Raw genomic sequence first — 20,376 nt, forward strand, 5'->3', positions numbered from 1 at the left:
AGAAGATTCTGCTAACCAGATGTACAATGATCAGAAGCAAAAGAAGAGACAGAGGCACAATGAATGGGACTGAAGACTGAAGACTACCCTGCAAACGAACAAGAGCCTTTGCCAACCTCAGAGTTCACAGGGGATAAAGAACTTTTAAAACTTGTTATAAAGCTTCTTATCAACAATGAGAAGCACATGCAAGAATTTAAGGAGTATATTACACAGAGAGTATCAACACTGAAACAAAATCAAGCCATGGTCCTAGTCCATTGTCTATTGAGTGTCTTCACCCATTCTGATGAATTTGAGGAAAGCTTTCTTCACATCTTTGTTCCGGAGGCTGTAGATAATGGGGTTAAGAAAAGCAGAGATGACATTGTAGAACAGGGCCAACTTCTTGTCATCCTCTGGGGAGGCTTCAGAGCCAGGCCTCATATACATGATCATACATGGAATACAAAACATGGTGACCACAGTGATATGTGAAGCACAGGTGGAAAAGGCCTTGATCCGTCCTTGGGTGGAGCGAATCCTTAGAATAGCCCTGAAGATGCGAATGTATGAGGCCAGGATGAGGAATAATGGGATAAGGAGCAATATGAAACCCAAGATGAAGTCTACTTGGTCATTAAGGGATGTGTCTGCACAAGCCAGTTTCAAGACAGCAGGAATTTCACAAAAGAAGTGGTTGATCTCATTGGGCCCACAGTAGGGAAGATTCATTGCAAAGACTGTGTAAACGAGGGCACAGATGAGACCGCAGAGGGCAGAGCTGACCACCAGTAGTACACACAGGGTTTGGCTCATCTTGACCCCATAGTGGAGTGGATAGCATATGGCAATGTATCTGTCATAGGCCATGGCTGCAAAAATCCAGGTCTCAGTGATGCCCAAGGTCAGAAAAATGTACATCTGGATCACACACCCAATGTAAGAGATGGTCTTTCTTGTACTTACTAGATGAATCAGCATCTGGGGCACTGTGGTGGTGGCATAGCTGAGATCCAGTAGGGAGAGGATGCTGAGGAAGAAGTACATGGGTGTGTGGAGACATGCATCTACTCTGATTAGAGTGACAATGAGTCCATTACCCAGGACTGTAAATGAGTAAATGAAGAGAAAGAGGAAGAAAAGGATCCAGTTGGTCTTGGGATTTCTGGAGAAGCCCAGTAGGATAAACTCAGTTACAGAGCTGTGATTTCTCCAACCCTGTCTGTGCATGTTTCCTTCTGAGGAAAGAGGAAAACACAACATATTCCTGACTCCCTTGCAGTCTCAATGAGAATATGCCGTATCAAATCCCCAGAAGTAGCCACCAAAACCCATACATGACCCTCTATGTACAAGGAGTGTTCTATCCAGATTAATCTAGCATAACTCTAGGAACTTAGTAGGAATTTTATAATTATTGCTTTGTCAATTGGTTTAACTAGCCCAGCTAAAATTCCCAGTGCTCTTGGTGAGAACAATACAGAAGAAAACTCACATTTTGAAACACACACACACACACACACACACACACACACACCCCATAAACCAGTCAAAATAAGATATCTTGGGGCTTGGCAGCGTGGCCTAGTGGCTAAGGTCCTCGCCTTGATCCCATATGGCTGCTGGTTCTAATCCCGGCAGCTCCACTTCCTCTCTGTCTCTCCTCCTCTCAGTATATCTGACTTTGTAATGAAAATAAAATAAATCTTAAAAAAAAAAAAAAAAATAAGATATCTTAGAAAATACAAAACATTTCACAGTAAACAAAAACATCTGCAAGCTTTCTATAGTTCCTATAGTTTTTATTTTTTAATCTTGTTTATTTATTTATTTTTATTGGAAAGTTAGATATATAGAGAGGAGGAGAGAGAGGAAGACAGAGAGGAAGATCTTCCATTCGTTGATTCACTGAGCCGATCCAAAGCCAGGAGGAACCTGGAGCCTCTTCCGGGTCTCCCATGAGTGCAGGGTCCCAAGGCTTTGGGTCATGCTCAACTGCTTTCCCAGGCCACAGACAGGGAACTGGACAGGAAGCAGGGCCGCCAGGATGCAAACTGGCACCCATATGGGATCCTGACGCTTTCAAGGTGAGGACTTTAACTGCTAGGCTACCACGCTAGGCCCCCTATAGTTTTAATTCTAAATAGGAAGACACATAGGTGCTACAAGAGACTTTGTAAATGTAAAACAAACAACCAAAAATCAGCTATTTTCTTTGCCTTGCTTATCTCTGATGCTGTATTTTTGAGAACTTACCCCCAAAAAAGAAAATTTCAGAAAATAGCTTTTTCAGGAGGAAAGAATTTTTCACTACAGTGCTTTTTTTCCTCTCACCTGCACCTTCCCAGCCCTACCTGCAGTAGTTAAAATTGTAAAAGGTAAGTTGACATATAAAATGATGGCTGCAGAGACAAAATAACTGACACCTAGAGAAAATTGCTATTGATCTAGCAGTTTTCAAAAAGATAGAACATATTTACCTGAAAATGAGGTGCCTGTGTCTCTGGAAAACTTTTCTTTAAGAATTAGTAAAGAGTTCTCCATGGCTCTGCTGTTCACATGAGAGCTGAATGTCAGATAGTAGTGGATCTTCAGCTTAATCTGGACTCAGTCTTCTATCCCAGATGGGAAGCCCAGACAAGACAGTATATAACTGATCATACCTTTTCTCTTTCTTTATATCTTTTTTGGCTCTTAAATGATTAGGAGTGTCCATTTTTAGCATGGTGGTCTAGTGGCTAAAGTCCTCACCTTGAATGTGCGGGGATCCCATATGGGCACCAGTTCTAATCCCAGCAGCCCTGCTTCCCATCAGGCTCCCTGCTTGTGTCCTGGGAAAGCAGTGGAGGACGGCCCAAAGCCTTGGGACCCTGTACCCATGTGGGAGACCTGGAGGAAGTTCCTGGCTCCTGGCTTCAGATTGGTGCAGCACCAGCTGTTGCGGTCACTTGGGGAGTGAATCATCAGATGGAAGATATTCCTCTCTGTCTCTCCTCCTCTATATGTATCTGACTTTGCAATAAAAAAATAAATAAATCTTTTTTTAAAAAAAGAATATATTGTGTATTGACAAGTAAATGAACCATATCGGAACTCTGACCTGTTAGGTAAGAGCCACTGGTGTTGCTAGAGGAGGAGCTATCCTTGGTGCTGAATTATTTGTGTCTAAGGCTGCTTTTGTCCTCCAGCAAGAGTTGAGAAATTGCAACAGATGATGAGTGTCCCACAAAGTCTAAAATTCAGTTTTTAGCATCCAGTTGTTTATGAGAAAAGGAACTCATTCACTATCCTGTGTACTCTCACAAAGCCGTGGTTTGTGAGATAGGGTGTGTCGGGGAGAATGAACGGCTTTAAAGTAAAAATAATGTCTGGGATCCAGCTCTGCCACTTATTAACAGCATAAACTGGAAAAATTCATTGACTTTATCAAACTTATACTTCATTATCTGTAAAAGTAAACACACACACATGTTGAGGGGTTTTGAAGATATAATTAAATTTAGGTACCTAGTACTAGAGCAATAAACATGTTGTAATTACTACTGTTAATAAGTTACTCCTCTAGCTGAAATGTCCTTCTCTTCTCTCTGCTCTTAGTTAAGTCCAGTCATTGAAGCCTTTGTGATTCCTGCCATACTTCACCTGGGCTCTGGTTTCACCTTGAGAAATTTCTAGCACTACCTATACCTATTTGATACTCATTGATGAGTGGAGTTATTTAAAGATACAACACTATGTCTTAACCTTTTTATTTCTACTTTCTAGTATAGGGAATGAATAGAGGTTAACCAACATCTGACTACTAGCTCTATGGATTTGTTCCAATGGTATAAGAGTGAATTAGCTGGGCCTGGCGGCGTGGCCTAGCGGCTAAAGTCCTCGCCTTGAAAGCCCCGGGATCCCATATGGGCGCCGGTTCTAATCCCGGCAGCTCCACTTCCCATCCAGCTCCCTGCTTGTGGCCTGGGAAAGCAGTTGAGGACGGCCCAATGCTTTGGGACCCTGCACCTGCACCCGCGTGGGAAACCTGGAAGAGGTTCCTGGTTCTCGGCTTCGGATCAGCGTAGCATCGGCCCGTTGCAGCTCACTTGGGGAGTGAATCATCGGATAGAAGATCTTCTTCTCTGTCTCTCCTCCTCTGTGTATATCTGGCTGTAATAAAATGAATAAATCTTAAAAAAAAAAAACAGTCCCTCCACTTGGACCATAGTCCCTTTTGTACCCTGCTCCATCCATCCCTGTCAATTTAGAAAAAAAAAAAAAAGAGTGAATTAGCTACAAGAATGGACTCTCAAACCAAAAGATGTCTCCAGCAATTTTTGTTTCAAAGCTATGTCTCCTTCCGTGAAGATGTCTACCTAGGTTATCCACTCACAGTCCAACCAAAATTCTCTTCTCAGAAATTGTTAACAGATGAACAAATTAGGTGGAAAGTAGGAGAGACAAAATCAGGAACACAGAGACAGGCCTTGTATTTCTCATATGCGCTCATCTCCCAGTTAGTGTTGCTTGAAATGGCATGAAAGAGAGTAAAGGGGCAGGAGTAGAATCCATACTCATTGAATGCTTAGTATGAACCAGTTGCTTATGTAAGGATAATAGTTAAGAGCATGGACACTAGAATCAGACCTGGGCTCTAATTCTAACTCCATTGCTGACTAGTAGAATGACCTTGGACAAATTACCTAATATCCGTTTCCAGAAACCAGCAATGACAGCACTAGCCATCTCAAGAGATAGTTACTGAATATTAACTGAAATAGTACATCTCACGTTGTTTAACCCTGTGTCTGTGGAGTAGACAGTGCTTAAGAATGAGTGGTTATTATTGCTTTAATAATAACAGTACTTTATCTTCACAATAAATTTTTTTGGAAATTCCAACTTTTAAGAAGAAAGAAAAGTCAGACTTAGAGTAAATAAACGACTCTCAAGACGGTCCACAGTTGTTCAGCACATAGTCTGGACCTATCTTTCTCCTATGACCTCTTCCACTGGACCCTGTTATAGCTTCCACGGGCGTCACTGCCTGACCTTCTCAGGTACCTGGTTTTGTTCATCATGCACCTTAGGAAGCTCCCAGCCCTGATCCAAGATCCAATACACATACTTCCTTCATACTCATGTCCTGCAGCTTCCTTGAGCAGTTTCCGCAACCATATTCTGGCTACAAGAAGACTCTATTTCAGTCATTCCTTGGGAGTTTTCACATGTAACAGCTCTGTGGAAATTACCTTGATTGGGGTATAAATGAGTCTCCTGGGTGTTAGGGATCAAACAGTCGCTAAGAGTGTGGCTAATAGGATCCCAGCACCACCTCAGGGGCATTCCAATCCTGAGGGGATTCAGCAATGAGGAAGCCAGCAAGATGGAGAGAAGTACTCAGTGTGACTCCAAGCAATCCTAAGACTCTGGAGAGCTAGAACTCCAGGAATAAATGTGGCAACTGATCCTTTACCATGGGTCCCGTTTTCAGTAAGTACAGGCGAGTGTACAATACAAGAACCCAAACTCTAGCTATTCTGCCGCTTTATCTGAACTTCATTTGGGGTTTCCATAAAAAATAATGTCAGAACTTGAAATAACCTAAGCCCTGCCTTTTCAAACTTACATTGTAGAGTTGAAAGGAAATTGAGTCAGTTTGGTTAATGATGTTGGAAATAAAGGACAGTTGGAGGCTGCTATGGCTTGCATATACTTTTTCCCTCAAGTGCTCATGTCCCAGGGTCTTGGTCCCTAGTATGGTTGAGGAGAGCTAATGAAAGCTTTTGTAGATGGGACTTAGTGGAAGATGGTTCCATCATTGGAGCCTCTCCTCTTGGCAGGGATTAAAGTAGTTCTTATGGAACTCTGACAAATTCTGGGAGGATGGGTTGTCATAGAAAAAAAAAGACTAATAATTTCCCAATATCTGGCCTCCTGTATTGCCTACATAATATTTTCTGCACATAAACATTTCCCATCTCACTTCTCTCTCCCATGTTGTAATGTATTCAAGGGGCCTTAAACAGAGATTAAACAAATAGGAACACCAGTCTCTGTCTCTCACATCTGGAACTGTGAATTGAATAAATTCTCGTGACTTATTATCAAATATTTGGTACAGCAACAGAAGATAGACTCAATATGAATGCTTGTAAAGTAATCCAAGTGAGAAATTGTTAGGTCTTATTCACCAAGTATAGTGGGGATGAGGAAAGGGGGTTAAGGTAGGACAGAAATAATGATGCTGAACGTTGACTACACTGGGTGTGGGACATTAGTTGGTTTGGCCACTGGGAGAATGGTGATGCCCTCTACTAAAGTCAGGAATCCAAGAAGAATGCAGATTTCCTTTCAGATACACTGAATCTGAGCTGTCTGAGGCACTGAGATGTCAGCCAAGAAGGTGGACAAAGATGCATGCTCATTAAATTCAATATTGCAAAGGAGAGAGATTTATTATACCAGATGCCAATATTCAATCAGAATCAGAATCAACTTTCCTTACTTGGAATTTCCCTCCATGTTGCCGCTCCCCACCCTCATCACTCGTATTGCTGATATCTGTGATCCTGGTTGTCAAGCTGGAATTCGTTCTAACTCAGAGACTAGGTGGTTCTACAGTCAGTAGTTCTCATTTAAAGCTAGACCTAAGGGCAAGCAGCTTTCTCCTTTCAGACAGTTCATGATGCAGAACGGTCTACACACCTGTCCTTCCCAAGAAGAAATCTCATGTCACAGCTCCAGATTTAGTATGTCTTCTATTAAGATAGCACTTATCCCTGGGGTAGAGTTGGGGGAAATATTTTTACAACCTGAGACATCTAGTTTCATAATACTTCAAAGAATTCAAGAAGATATGATCAAAAAAGAGGCTTCAGAGCTGGATCCTAGAGAGAAGAAAAGTTAGAGTGAAGACTTTAAAGCCACAGCATGTTCCATGCCGTAAAAAGGAATACTTCACATAAGTATTTGACACTGTAACTCTGCTTATATACCAACTCACATCAATACAGTCATTCTTAGCTCCTGATTTTAGTTTTTATCATGAGTGGGATAGAATCTCAAAAACCAAATTGAAATAGGTTATGGATAACATCATTTATATTTCAGACTTCTTCTCTAAATTTTATATAGCAGATATAAATATATATATGTGTGTATATATGTATATATATACATATATATGTATATATGTGTATATATATATATATATAATAGGAAATAAGTAGCATAATCATTTCTTTCCAAATCAAGCAATAAGTGCAAGTTAGGAGTCAGACATAAAGGATTTGTAAGCTTAAAAAAAAGTGGATGTCACTCACCTGGATTCTCTTGTTAACTGTGTTGCTGTTATTGTTAGACCCTACCACCAATGACAGTGCAAAGGATAGGGGAAAAATTAGATTTTATAGGCTATCCTTTATGTGCCACCTTTTTTTTTTTTACCCTTAGCTCAATTCAACTTACTTCAAATAATATTTACATAACATAAGTTGTAATATATAGGGCCTGGTGTGATGTCTCAGTGGCTAAATTCTCACCTTATACCTGCTGGGATCCCATTTGGGCACCAGTTTGTGTCCCAGCTGATTCACTTCCCATCCAGCTCCCTGCTTGTGGCCTGGGAAAGCAGTGGAGGATGGACCAAAGCCTTGGGACACTACACTTGTGTGGGAGACCTGGAGGAAGCTCCTGGCTCCCGGCCTCGGATCAGCTCAGTTCCAGCTATTGTAGCCATTTGGGGAGTGGACCAACAGATGGAAAATCTTTCTCTGTCTCTCCTCTCTTCGTAAATCTGATCTGCCTTTCCAATAAGAATAAACAAATATTTTAAAAATATATAATCAAAGCCAACAGACTTAAGGTGAAAATTGTGGAAATTCATAGTGGCATAGCGACAACTATAATTCATGGAGCCGCAAAGTTTCCAAACAGTGAAATTCCGCAGAGTATGCTAATTGAATGCAATGGAATTAATTCAAAATCAGCAAAAGAATAACAACAGAACAGCCCCAAATGTTGGAATTTGAACAATACATTCTGAATAACTCCTGTGCCAAGGAGAAAATCTTAACAAGAATCAGAACATATTTTGAACTAATAGCGAAAATATGACATATTAAGACCCATTGATACAGGAACATGGAAAAAACCAATCAAATAAGAGTGGAAAGATGATAGTGAGGATGGAGAGTATCATTCTACTTTGACATTGTGTTTATTAGATGCTAATATAAACAAGTATAAAAAAGGTAAATCAATGAAACCCAAAGTTTTCTAAAGGTTCAATAATAATGACAGGTTTCTGATCGATAAAGATAAAAACAGAGAGAACACAAGTTATCAATTTCAAGAATAAAGATGAGCTGTCACAAGGCCATGAAGATATTAAAAGAATAACAAAGAGGCAAGCGTTGTGGCACATCAGGCTGGGCAGTCTCTTGCCACACTGGAACCTTCTATGAGTGCTAGCTGGAGTCTTGAGCTCCACTTCCCATCTAGTTCCAGCTCAAGTGCTTGTGCCCCAGCCACTCACATGAGACACAGTCTGGATTCTTGGATTTGACCTGGACCAGTCCAGCCACTGTGGCCACTTGAGGAGTGAGCCAGCAGACACACGTTCTCTCATTCTCTGTCTCTTCCTCTCTGCCTTTTAAGCAAATACATAAATAAATATTTAACAAAATGACAGAGTTTATGAATAACTTTATGTCAATAAAATCAACAACTAGATGAAACAGATGCTGAAAATGCAACTTTAAATGACCAGAAGGGAAGGAAAGCTGGAAGCTTCGTCATGTGCTTAAAATCGTATACATAAAATACGTGGAATCCAGTCTCTTTCCATGTCTGCTTCTCTTTATATAAATACATTTTAAGGTTTTAAATTATACATATAATATATGATTATATATGGAATCCTTTTCAAGTGTAATGCATCTCTAATAAAACACAGCGATTTTGGGCCCGGCGGCGTGGCCTAGCGGCTAAAGTCCTCGCCTTGAAAGCCCCGGGATCCCATATGGGCGCCGGTTCTAATCCCAGCAGCTCCACTTCCCATCCAGCTCCCTGCTTGTGGCCTGGGAAAGCAGTGGAGGACGGCCCAATGCATTGGGACCCTGCACCCGCGTGGGAGACCCGGAAGAGGTTCCTGGTTCCCGGCATCGAATCGACACGCACCGGCCCGTTGCGGCTCACTTGGGGAGTGAATCATCGGACAGAAGATCTTCCTCTCTGTCTCTCCTCCTCTCTGTATATCTGGCTTTCCAATAACAATAAAAATCTTAAAAAAAAATACAGCGATTTTGATTTTGAAAATGACCATGAGACGAAACAGAACATCTAAATAGTTCTGTGTATCTATGGTAGTCAGGACTCGCCAGAGAAACAGACTGCTAGAATATGAATAAGTATATATGAAAAATGTATTATGGGAATCTATTGACGCAATTGCAGAAACTACGAAGTCCCATGACATGGTATCTTCTTGCTGATGATGATCCAGAAAGAGTGGAAGCAAAATTCTGTTTCAGTCAAAGACCTAAACCAGGGAAACTGATGGTTTAACACTCACCCTAAGGCTGAAGACACGAGAACCAGCAATAGGGGAGCTGGCATTGTTCTGAGTCTGCAGATGTGAAGGCCCAGGCATCGGAACCTCAAAGCTCAGAGGCAGAAGATGGGTGGTGTTTTGGCATGAGATGAAAACAAGACAACCCACCTGTCCTTCGACTTTGTGTTATATTGGGATCCACAATGGATCGGATGCTGCCCATCCACACTGGTGACGGTGAGGGTGGGTGTTTTCTGTTCGTCTGTTGTTTTATAATGTAAAAAGGCTTTATTGGTGGGGATGCAGAGTCTAGTCAAACAGGTCGAGCCCCATGTCATCATACCACTGCTCTGACTTCCTTCTGCTCGGCTGCCGCAGAGGCCAACCTGGCAGCCGGGCCTGCAGAGTCCAGGGCTGCAGACTCGGCCATGGTCCTCCAGGAGCACGCTGGCCAGCTTGAAGATGGCCTGTGTGATCGCATCCTCAATGTTCTTGCCACTCCACTCGCTGATGACCTTGTTGAGCCGGTTGTCGTCCACCTCAATGCCCACACTGACCAGGATCTTCTTGATGTCCTTGGCTCTGGGCGAGGCACTGTCCGCGGGAGTGGCCAGCAGGTAGAGGTGCCCTAGTGCATAGTGGCCGCAGCTTCAGGGCGGAGCTTCTTTATGCAGAGACTAGGAAGCCAGTCTTCAAGAAGTGTCTTCATATTCACACCCAGCTGGCTGTTGTACCTTAAACCAATCAAGTTGATGCATACCATTAACTGAAAAGCAGTACTCAAGAAATTAAATTCAGAATAAAAAGTTTCCCACAAAAAAAACCTTAATGGTGGCTCCCCAGGGAGTGGAAAGATGGCAATTGGGGAATCATTTTCAAATAATTTTTGTGTTATAGGAAAAGGGTCATGATATTCTATTACAACACAGCTGAGGAACGGAGAAGCTGAGCTTGGGAAGATGGGAGGATGGAGACTGGACTTGAATCAGCTTGAGAGTGATGACCCCGGGGACCATCTCAAACTTCTAGCTTTAGGCCTCAGGGCACTGTACGAGTTGATCTGAATTTCTGAATCTTTCCTTAGGACCAAGTTCTCCAGGTGAAATTTCTAGATCAAGCACATGGCCATCATAAAGGTTCATTGTAAATGTTCTTAAGTGATTTCTGTTTGTTGGTATTTAAATTTTTTTCACTTATTGATTTATTTATTACAGAGAGAGAACATAAGCACCCTCATCCCCCATACCCACACAGCCCAAGCAAAAAGCCAGGAACGGGGGACAGAATCCAGGTCTGTTCCATAGGGTAGCATTGCTCCCATCACAAAGCCGCCACAGCTTCCTAACAAGGCCTGCACTAGCAGAAAACCAGGACCCTACCAGCAGCTTAAAATCTAGGCCAAATGTCTGTCCTTCATTTTTTATATTTTCATGAAACAGACTAATGAATTTGTGTAACCATCTTGAAACTATATTTGGCATATACCCATTATGTATGGATGTGATTTCCAGAGGATAGATTTTTGTCACATGTCATAGCCCCAAGCTCATGCTTTAATCTCAGTAAGATATTTTCATATGTCAGACATCCCCTATTATTAAACCCTAGAGTAAAAGGAAAGTAAAGGACTGCTGTGGCTAAAAGACATTCATAGCGTCATTCTGTCAGCCAAATAGTAGAGTGGCTCTGAATGACCCTTATAGAGCTGAAATCAGGACTGATGTGGTCCTGGATATACTGAAAGAGTGTAATACACCATGAGTCTTATTTCCCTGTTCTCCACATATCTTTCCAGAGTCTCATTCTGGAGCTCTGCCCCAGCTTGTGACCTTGAAGAAAGCTGTCTTGACATCCTTGTTCCGGAGGCTATAGATGATAGGGTTAAGTAAAGCAGAGACGATATTATAGAACAGGGCCAGCTTCTTGTCTTGTTCCGGGGTGGCTTTAGAGCCAGGTTTCATGTACATGATCATGGCTGGCACACAGAACATAGTCACCACAGTGATGTGGGAAGCACAGGTGGAAAAGGCTTTCAGCCGTCCCTGTGCTGAACGGATTTTTAAGATGGCAATGAAGATATTGACATACACGACTAGGATGAGGGACAGTGGGATCAATATGACGCTAAAACCAAGAACGAAGTCTACCCAGTCATTGATTGAGGTATCTGCACAAGCTAGCTTTAACACTGCAGGGACTTCACAGAAGAAGTGATTGATTTTGTTAGGACCACAGTAGGGTAATCTCATGGCAAAGATGGTGTAGATGAGAGCAGAGGTAACACCCCAGAGTGCACAGAAAGTGACCATCACTCCACACAGCCCTGGGCTCATGATGACCTTGTACCTGAGTGGGTGGCAGATGGCCACAAATCTGTCTATAGACATGATGGCGAAGAGCCAGGACTCAGTGACACCTAGCACCAAGAAAATGTACATCTGGGCCACACAACGCACAAAGGAGATAGTCTTCTTTTCACTGGTCAGGTGTGCCAGCATCTGGGGCACAGTTGTAGTTGTATATCCCAGGTCCAACATAGAAAGAATGCCAATGAAGAAGTACATGGGGGTGTGGAGGCGTGAATCCAGGAAGATGAGGAGAGCAATCAAGCTGTTGCCCAAAATAATCAATAGGTAGATCACCAGAAAGGCCGAGAAGAGCAGAGGAGTGGCCCTGGGACCCAGGGAGAATCCCAGAAGGATGAATTCGGTCACAAAGGACTGGTTAGGCTCTTGCATTGTGTTCTGCCTCTCAATGAAAAAGAAAAGCACAGATTTAGACAAAAGACTAGCTAAGTATTCACCAGAGCTCTGGTTATAGATGGAATTGGCTGGTTGTTACTGTTATGATGAAACCCTGCAATGCTCTCCTAGCAAAACAAACAAACAACCACCAAAAAAAACCTGTTTCGCTATCTCTTGTCCACAGCCACTACTCCCAGGAAATTCATGAAGAAGAGATTTTCACATCTAGTATTGGCTCTTCCTTTAAACTATCAATAATTCCCTATCTGGGCCAAAACATTTTTAACTGTGAAATGAAAGCACTGGACTAGCTGATTTCTAAGTTCCCTTAGTATCCTCCTGTCTTGTAAAGCATTTAAGTTTCCTTGTTGCAGTCAGGTGGCTAGAGAAGAGTATTGGTTTATAGTCTGCAAGGAATTTCAGAAGCCTAAAGCAAGGAGAAAACCTATGTGGTTCTTTGGAAGACAGTGATTTGTGTTTCCACAGCCTGGGACTCCCCACCGACCCCATCCCAGGTCATGTCATATATAAGAGCTCTGATTTCTAAATCATGACTGTATAATAATTACCCTAAGAAATGACCCTGAGCAAGCCATCTACTCTTTGCCCTGTTCCTTCAGGATTCCTTCCATAAGTACAAAATTAAAAGAACAGTCTTTATGTTGAATACTACTGCAAGGCTTGTTAATTTGGCTTGGAAAACATCACAAAGAAGGCATCACCAGTGGCATATGTTTAATATGTGTCACCTGCATGACTGTATGATTCTGTGTAACAGCAGTGGCATCCAGAGCAAAGCTAAGCAAGCAAACACCGGTCAAACAAGATGCCCTCCATCAATTTTCCTTTTTTTAAGATTTATTTATTTTATTACAAAGTCAGATATACAGAGAGGAAGATCTTCCATCCGATGATTCACTCCCCAAGTGAGCTGCGTGCTGCGCCGATCTGAAGCCAGGAGCCAGGAACTTCCTCTGGGTCTCCCATGCCGGTGCAGGGTCCCAAAGCTTTGGGCTGTTTTCAACTGCTTTCCCAGGCCACAGGCAGGGAGCTGGATGAGAAGTGGAGCTGCCGGGATTAGAATCGGCGCCCATATGGGATCCTGGGGTGTTGAAGGCGAGGACTTTAGCCTCTAGGCCACGCTGCCGGGCCCCCTCTATCAATTTTCAACCTCTTAGATCTTTAACATCTCACTTTTCCTCGAGAAATCCAGCACTCCATTCACTGGTTTAGCCTTTTCCTGATGCTTAGCCTTGGCTCAACCCCCCTAAAATCTGGTTTTTCATGGGGACAGGGAGAGGGCAGCGTTTCCAGAGATGTAATGTGCCTGGTCAGTACTTAGGGAATGGAGTAGTCTTTGTGCTGAGTTACTCCTCCTTCTGACCCCACACTACTAGTCCAATCTACATGCTTTCTTTTGAAGCAAGTGAGCTTACCATAACTCTGCCTGTCTTTGGTACATTAAACGATTTCTCAACCTTGGCAAACTGAGCAGTTTGAATTCCTGGGTGGCAAGCACATGCCCAGGATTCACAAAGCTGATCTGAGAGCTGGCAGGTAGTTTTATTAACTCCTCATCTTTCGCCAAACAGCCATTGCACATCACACTGTTGGCTTCAGTGTTTCCCATATGTGTAAAAGATATCAGAGACCATTGTGCCCAGGGAAATAAGCCAATATGAAAGGGACAAATATCATAAATTCCCTATAAGACAGCCTTCCTGTAAAGTACAAAATAGATATATAGGTAATCAAGTGTATACATATATTCTCATAGATGAACTTTTTTTTTTTTTACTGGAAACTAACATCTAGCATACTGGAAGGTGACGATACAGGACAGTACATGTCTCTACTTCTGAATGAGAAAAGGAATCCCATTGAAACAGTGAAATGGGGCCCGGAAGCGTGGCCTAGTGGCTAAAGTCCTCACCTTGAAAGCCCCGGGATCCCATATGGGCACCGGTTCTAATCCCGGCAGCTCCACTTCCCATCCAGCTCCCTGCCTGTGGCCTGGGAAAGCAGTCGAGGACGGCCCAAAGCTTTGGGACCCTGCACCCTCGTGGGAGACCCGGAAGAGGTTCCAGGTTCCCGGCATCGGATCGGCGCGTACCGGCCCGCTGCGGCTCACTTGGGGAGTGAAACATCGGATGGAAGATCTTCCTCTCTGTCTCTCCTCCTCTCTGTATATCCGGCTTTCCAATAATAATAAAATCTTAAAAAAAAAAAAAAAAGTAACAGTGAAATGTATCTTGGTAGTATGGTACTAGATTTTCTACCTTTGCCTACGTCTGCAATGCCATAAAACACTTAAATAGCAGAAAGTTAAACTTGCCACTGTTTCTAAAGGATTCCATCACCGTGACAATATGGGGGAAATGGCAGGAGGGAAGAATGTAGAGGAAGGAATCCTTATATCTACAAAACCAAATCATGGAAGATAATAAACAAACAAATGAAAGATAATGGTGCTTGAGCCAGTTAGGTTATATCTGAATTTGTAATAAAATAAATAAATCTTTAATAAATAAATACTTTGCAAGCCACATTCTTCCTTCAAGGACACAGTTTAAAAACATCATCAAATTCCAGCTGGAGCTCTAAGGGGAACATGTGCTGGTAGTTTTCACTTTTCTTCTTTTGCACAGGAATAATGGGTATGATATTCCTTTGGGGTCTGATGTTTAGAAGTGTTTACCAGTGGGCCTGGTGTGCTACCGCCTAGTGGCTAAAGTCTTAACCTTACATTGTACTAAGATCCCATGTGGGTGCCGGTTCATATCTCAGCTTCTCAACTTTCCATCCAGCTCCCTGCTTATGGCCTGAGAAAGCAGTCGAGGACAGTCTAGGTCCCAAGACCTTGGGAGCCTGCTCCCATGTGGGAGACCCGGAGAAAGTTCCTGGCTCCTGGCTTCAAATTGGCTCAGCTCTAGTCATTGCGATCACTTGGGGAGTGAACCAGTGGAAAGAAGATCTTTCTGTATCTCCTTCTCTTTCTAGATCTGACTTTCCAATAAAAATAATAAATAACTCTTTTTTTTTTTAAAAAAAAAAGTGTTTACTTAGCCGGACTGTGAGAGCAGGTGTGATTAACCGTCACAAGCTGTCTACAAACTGGAGATGCATGTCCAGAGATGTGCTGCTGTTCTACAATCAGCCGTGGATGGTAAGCTCATGTCCCTGGTTCCTCAGTCCCATCTTGCAAAACTGACCCAGTTGAGAGCATACAACAGCCTCTATGAAGTACTCAGAAGGAGAAGGGGAAAACTGGTTGACCCTCAGACCGAGGAAGCATAAGTAAGGAGTAACATCATCCCCTATCATCAAGACCCTGGTCTGTCTCCACTTGGGCCAACATTATAGAATTCAGTTTCGAACTCCATTTTACGTCTTCAGACCAGAGAGGGTATACCTAAGAAGACGCTGAACTTGACTGGACAATAAGATGCTGGACTCTATGTTTGGTGTATGCTTGCAATGGGGGAATCTCAACTGAACTTGAGCTGTGGTTATGCAACAAGGTGGAGGAATCCACCATGGTGGGAGGGTTTGGGGAGGGGTGGGAGAACCCAAGTATCTATGTAACTGTGTCACATAATACAATGTAATTACTGAAGTTAAATAATAAAAAAATAAATAAATAAATAAATAAATAAATAAATAAAAAACAAAATATCCTGACATTCTTTCTCTCATTGAGCCTTGTGATGGGGAAACTGCAGCTCCAAGAGCACATGCCTGGAAGACACAGAATTTCACTCATTCTTTAGCAACCATAGAATTTTCTATGCACAGCAAAATTGTAGCTAAGTTGACCTTTCAACCTACTGGAATGTTTTCTGTCCTTGGTACTTTTAAAATTTTTTAATTAATTTTGCTTATTTATTTGAGCACCATTTTCATTTCTCATGATACAGTTTTGTAGGTATAGGCCCAGTCTCAAAAGAACAAATGTCCTTGGTTCTTAGGAGGAAAGGGAAATCATGGGAACAAATCATGGATTTAATTATGTGAGGATGCATCAAAAAGTTTGTTGAAATTAGTGGGTAAATTATTTTGGTGCAAGAAAATTGAAATTTATGCATAAGAAGGGTCTTCAAAAGTTCATGGAAATGTGTTTCGTGGAAAAATCCTTGCACAGATTTCAAGTTTTTTCTGCAGCAAAAAAAAAAAAAAAGCTTTTATCTTCTGATTCCATTTGCCACAAACTCTTTAAAGTGCCCTCACATGTGTTCATGTTTTGTGTGTACATTATAGATGTACACAGTAACTGACAGCATCTGTAAGAACTTGGACAAACTCTTCCAGCTCCCATCTCATCCCCAGCATCCTACTCACTCCCACGCTCTCCCAGCTCCCATCGCTGCCACTTCCTAAATGCTTCTCCCAGTGATTGGACCCTCCCCAATCACACTGCCAATGTTCATCTCAGAAACTTAGCATGTTTCTCTCACCTTAACTCATCTCAGAACTCTCAGTGGACCTCTCTGTGCCCAATCCATCTTCTGCCCTGGTGTTCAGGGTGTTCCTTCTAAAGCAAAATTCTGACTAGCTGCTCCTTCATGATTCCCCCTGTCTCCAGAGGCAGTGGGGGGAATCAAAGAGCAAAGATCAACCCTGCTTCACTTCTTAGAGCCAGACTGTTTGGACCTCCAGGCTCCCAGGAAGGTTGGTGAGCTCAACACAGTAGAGCAGGTGTGGGGGATATCCAGCCCACTAGCTGTGAAAGGACTGTGAAATCATTTGGTCCGGCCCTGTCAAGGCAACCAGAGGAAAGTCTTGAAATTCAGTATGTTTATAGCAGGGTAATTTCTAAGTTGATCATTCTATATGGTCATGAATGACTTTAGAGACATCCAAATGGCCCTTGGCAGAAGGCAGTTTCCCCGATCCCTAGCTCGAGATCTTTGGTGAGCTGCAAGACCTGCCACAGAAAGCATCCCAGTACTCCAGGATCTATTTCCAGAGAAGAGATGTTGAAACTGACTCACAATTGAAGGACGTCCACCCTGGTCACAATGGGATGTGGGGAGCAGAACTGAAATGAGCATCCAAAATTCCTGTCTGCAAGATGGTCAGAAACGTGAGCTCATAGTTCAAGGCAAGCCCAAGCTGACCTGAATTTTCTGTGGGTCAGACACAGATCCCCTGAGCAACTTGACTCCTCTGAGCCTGACAATCTCCATACTTAATATAGAGCTTGGCATAATATGTGACCCAACAGATGCTTCCTGAGTAGTGTACATTCTGGTAAACTCTGGGAATCCAGAAGGAAAAAAAGAGAGAGAAAGGGAATGGCTACATTCTGTTTCTCTCTGTGGTTTCACCTCCTTTTACCCAAAGGTCAAAGAAAAAAAATCATCTCTGCTAAAGGTCATGCCATATCCTACCTCTAAGAGACACCAAGGCTAATGTTAATGATGGAGAGGGCTGGGGGATGCTGGTGCTAAATTCTGTGAATCTTACTATCCATTCTCTCAAGGCCCGCCAATGGTAATAATTCTGATAATAGTAGCTTCCTATATGCCAGGTACTATAACACGTGATTTATAGTCCTTATTGCTGAGATAAAAGTTGAAAAATTTAACAATGAACATGAGTATCCTACAATCAATATTGTTGCTAGCCATAGGAAGCAAGTAAAACTGTACCAGTGTACCTGACAGCTGAACAGGAGCCCTGCATATAGCCAGCCCATTAGATACACATTATTACTGCACCCATTTTACAGAGAAGGCAAGAGGTGATGTTTTGTACCCAGCAGCAGCTGAGGCAGACCTGAACTTCAAACATGAGCCAGCACCACCTCTCTGAGCATGGTTGGCTGACCTACTTGAAAGCAGCATTCTCTCCCTGTACCACTTACTCATTTACACACTTGTTCTTGCCTCTTCCACAGTTGAAGCTTAATGAAAGGGAGCATGATGAACAGGGATAATGGCCCAAAAACTGGACAATTGATGTTGGGTAGATGTGAATCAGACTGAGCAGGTGCAGGGACAGAACAATGCTGGGTTTATTCCCAAGGTTTCTGGTACCACCTGCACATAGAGGAATGGCCATATGCTACCCATTCTAAGTCTGTGTGTTTATTGGTGTCCCCTGCCTCCACACAATGGTCTTCTTAGCGCAGGGAAATGATTTCTTAAGGGAGGTCAGAGGCCAAGCTGGTAGGGTTAGAGTTGGCCCCTCTCTATACTTCCTTCTGCTATGTTTAGGCAGAGTCATCAGTGTCTTTAGGGAGAAGGATGCAGGGCTGGTTCAGGTCCATAAGGGCAAGTGAGTATGTCCCTTTTGGAAGGAATAGGGTCTGCTGTACTAGGATGCTGACCCCTAAGTTGGGGCAGTTGCCCTCTGCCCATGCTGTTCTGGCATGAGCATGTCTCACTTGACTGAAATCATCCACCTTCCCAAGTACTACAGATAGATGCTGTCTTCAGAGTAGCAAGCAGCCCCAGCCCATGGCCCCCACCCCTGGCCTTGCCCTTCCAGTGGAGGAAGACAATCCTGGACCTGCACAGAGCCTCTTGGTCTGGTAGGAGTTTGTATCTGGGCAGCTAAGTCCTGCTTTCAGTTTCTCTGAGGGTGCAGACACTTCATGAGTCTTCAGCATCACCCTATTGGTTTGCTCTGGACAGCTTTGGAGATTTACAGAACTTGAAACTAGAAGTGATCTTGGAGACTCAAGCTGCTACCCGGTATTCCTCTTCTCTGCAGCCTAACTGGCAAAAGATGTCCAACTGCCATTCACATATCATCAGGGACAGGAGACTAAAGATGACTTAGTCAGCTATGACTCTGCTTTTTCTTATACTCAGGTAACAACAAATAGGTCCTGGTTGACATCAATGGTGAGTTCTCTAAAGAACCTCATATTCTGGGGCCCAGTGTGATAGCGTAGCAGTTAAAGTCATCACCTTGAACGTGCCAGGATCCCATATGGGCGCTGGTTCTAATCCCAGCTGCCCTACTTCCAATCCAGCTCCCTGTCTGTGGCCTGGGAAAGCAGTTGAGGATGGCCCAAAGCTTTGGGACCCTGCACCCATGTGGGAGACCCAGAGGAAGTTTCTGGCTCCTGGCTTCAGACCAGCACAGCTCTAACCGTTGCAGCTGCTTGGGGAGTGAACCATCGGATGGAAGATCTTCCTCTCTGTCTCTCCTCCTCTCTGTATATATGACTTTCCAAATAAAAATAATCATTTTAAAAAGAAAGAACCTCATATTCTGTCCCTCCACCCTTCCATCTCCAATCCCATTCCTCTGTCTGCACTATTATGAAGTAGCCCCACCCCTTCTCTTACCTTTCGTTGGAGTGAGTAGAGCTGTCTGGATTATTCCCTCCTCTTCATAAATCCTTCTCATCCTGACCCCCTCACAATCCCCAAGCTGGATCCTTTCTTCCTCCCAACATCTAATGCCAGGTGGCAGCCCCAGCAGGCATGTCCCACAGCAGCCAGGGTGATCACCCCAGCCCTCCGCTCGGCAGCTGAAGACTCCGAAGAGTAACCCCAGGGGAAGCAGCTATTGCTGTAACAGAACAGGGGATTTGCAGTCAGACACATTAGGTCACTGACCTGGGCGAGTCGCTTCCTAGAGGCTCCGTTTCCTCTGCAAATTGGAGCTGTGTTCCTGATGTTATACTCAAGCTTGCAAAGGTATGGGTTAGACATACAATATATCTGAGAGTATTACAAAAATTCCATGGAAGTGGAATTAAAAGATGGTTTTGTTTTGATATGAATATTTTTGAAATCTACACAAATGACAGGTTTCAGATCTGTGGAAAATGAATGTTAAAAATGGACACAAGAACTTTAATACCATGAAACAAAAGCCTGGCAGCACATGGACTGTGCTCCTAATGAATGTTCAAACACATTCTGTGATCCGATACAAGTCAGCTCAGAGACAAGGAGCCATCAGGACTCTCAGGTCACACAGGACAGAGTCACACATGAAGGTGTTGAGGGGTGATGGCTGATGGACTAATGGATTCTACATTCAAAGGAAGCATCTTCTGCGAAAGGGTTCCACATTGACTGTGCACTTTCACCTGTGCAATTTCATTCCCTTCTCCAGCGGCTCCCCAAGTGGCCACAACAGCCAGAACTG

The 20,376-nt window shown here is 43.2% G+C and overlaps 2 protein-coding genes across 2 annotated transcripts; both read right to left on the reverse strand.

Annotated features, from left to right (window-relative positions):
* Window positions 1–264: 264 nt before the first annotated feature.
* LOC101533516 (olfactory receptor 2B6-like) lies at window positions 265–1,212 on the reverse strand. The gene has a single exon (XM_004591509.2). It carries the CDS (start codon window positions 1,210–1,212, stop codon window positions 265–267), a length of 948 nt encoding a protein of 315 aa, XP_004591566.1.
* A 10,107-nt stretch (window positions 1,213–11,319) lies between these two features.
* On the reverse strand, window positions 11,320–12,258 carry LOC101533273 (olfactory receptor 2A12-like). The gene has a single exon (XM_004591508.2). It carries the CDS (start codon window positions 12,256–12,258, stop codon window positions 11,320–11,322), a length of 939 nt encoding a protein of 312 aa, XP_004591565.2.
* Between the last annotated feature and the right edge of the window lie 8,118 nt (window positions 12,259–20,376).

This window comes from Ochotona princeps, chromosome 2 (genome assembly GCF_030435755.1).
Source record: "Ochotona princeps isolate mOchPri1 chromosome 2, mOchPri1.hap1, whole genome shotgun sequence".
Lineage (NCBI taxonomy): Eukaryota > Metazoa > Chordata > Mammalia > Lagomorpha > Ochotonidae > Ochotona > Ochotona princeps.

Excerpts from the sequence above, each read along its gene's own strand:
- LOC101533516 (XM_004591509.2), bottom strand. The coding sequence starts at position 1,212 with ATGCACAGACAGGGTTGGAGAAATCACAGCTCTGTAACTGAGTTTATC.
- LOC101533273 (XM_004591508.2), bottom strand. The coding sequence starts at position 12,258 with ATGCAAGAGCCTAACCAGTCCTTTGTGACCGAATTCATCCTTCTGGGA.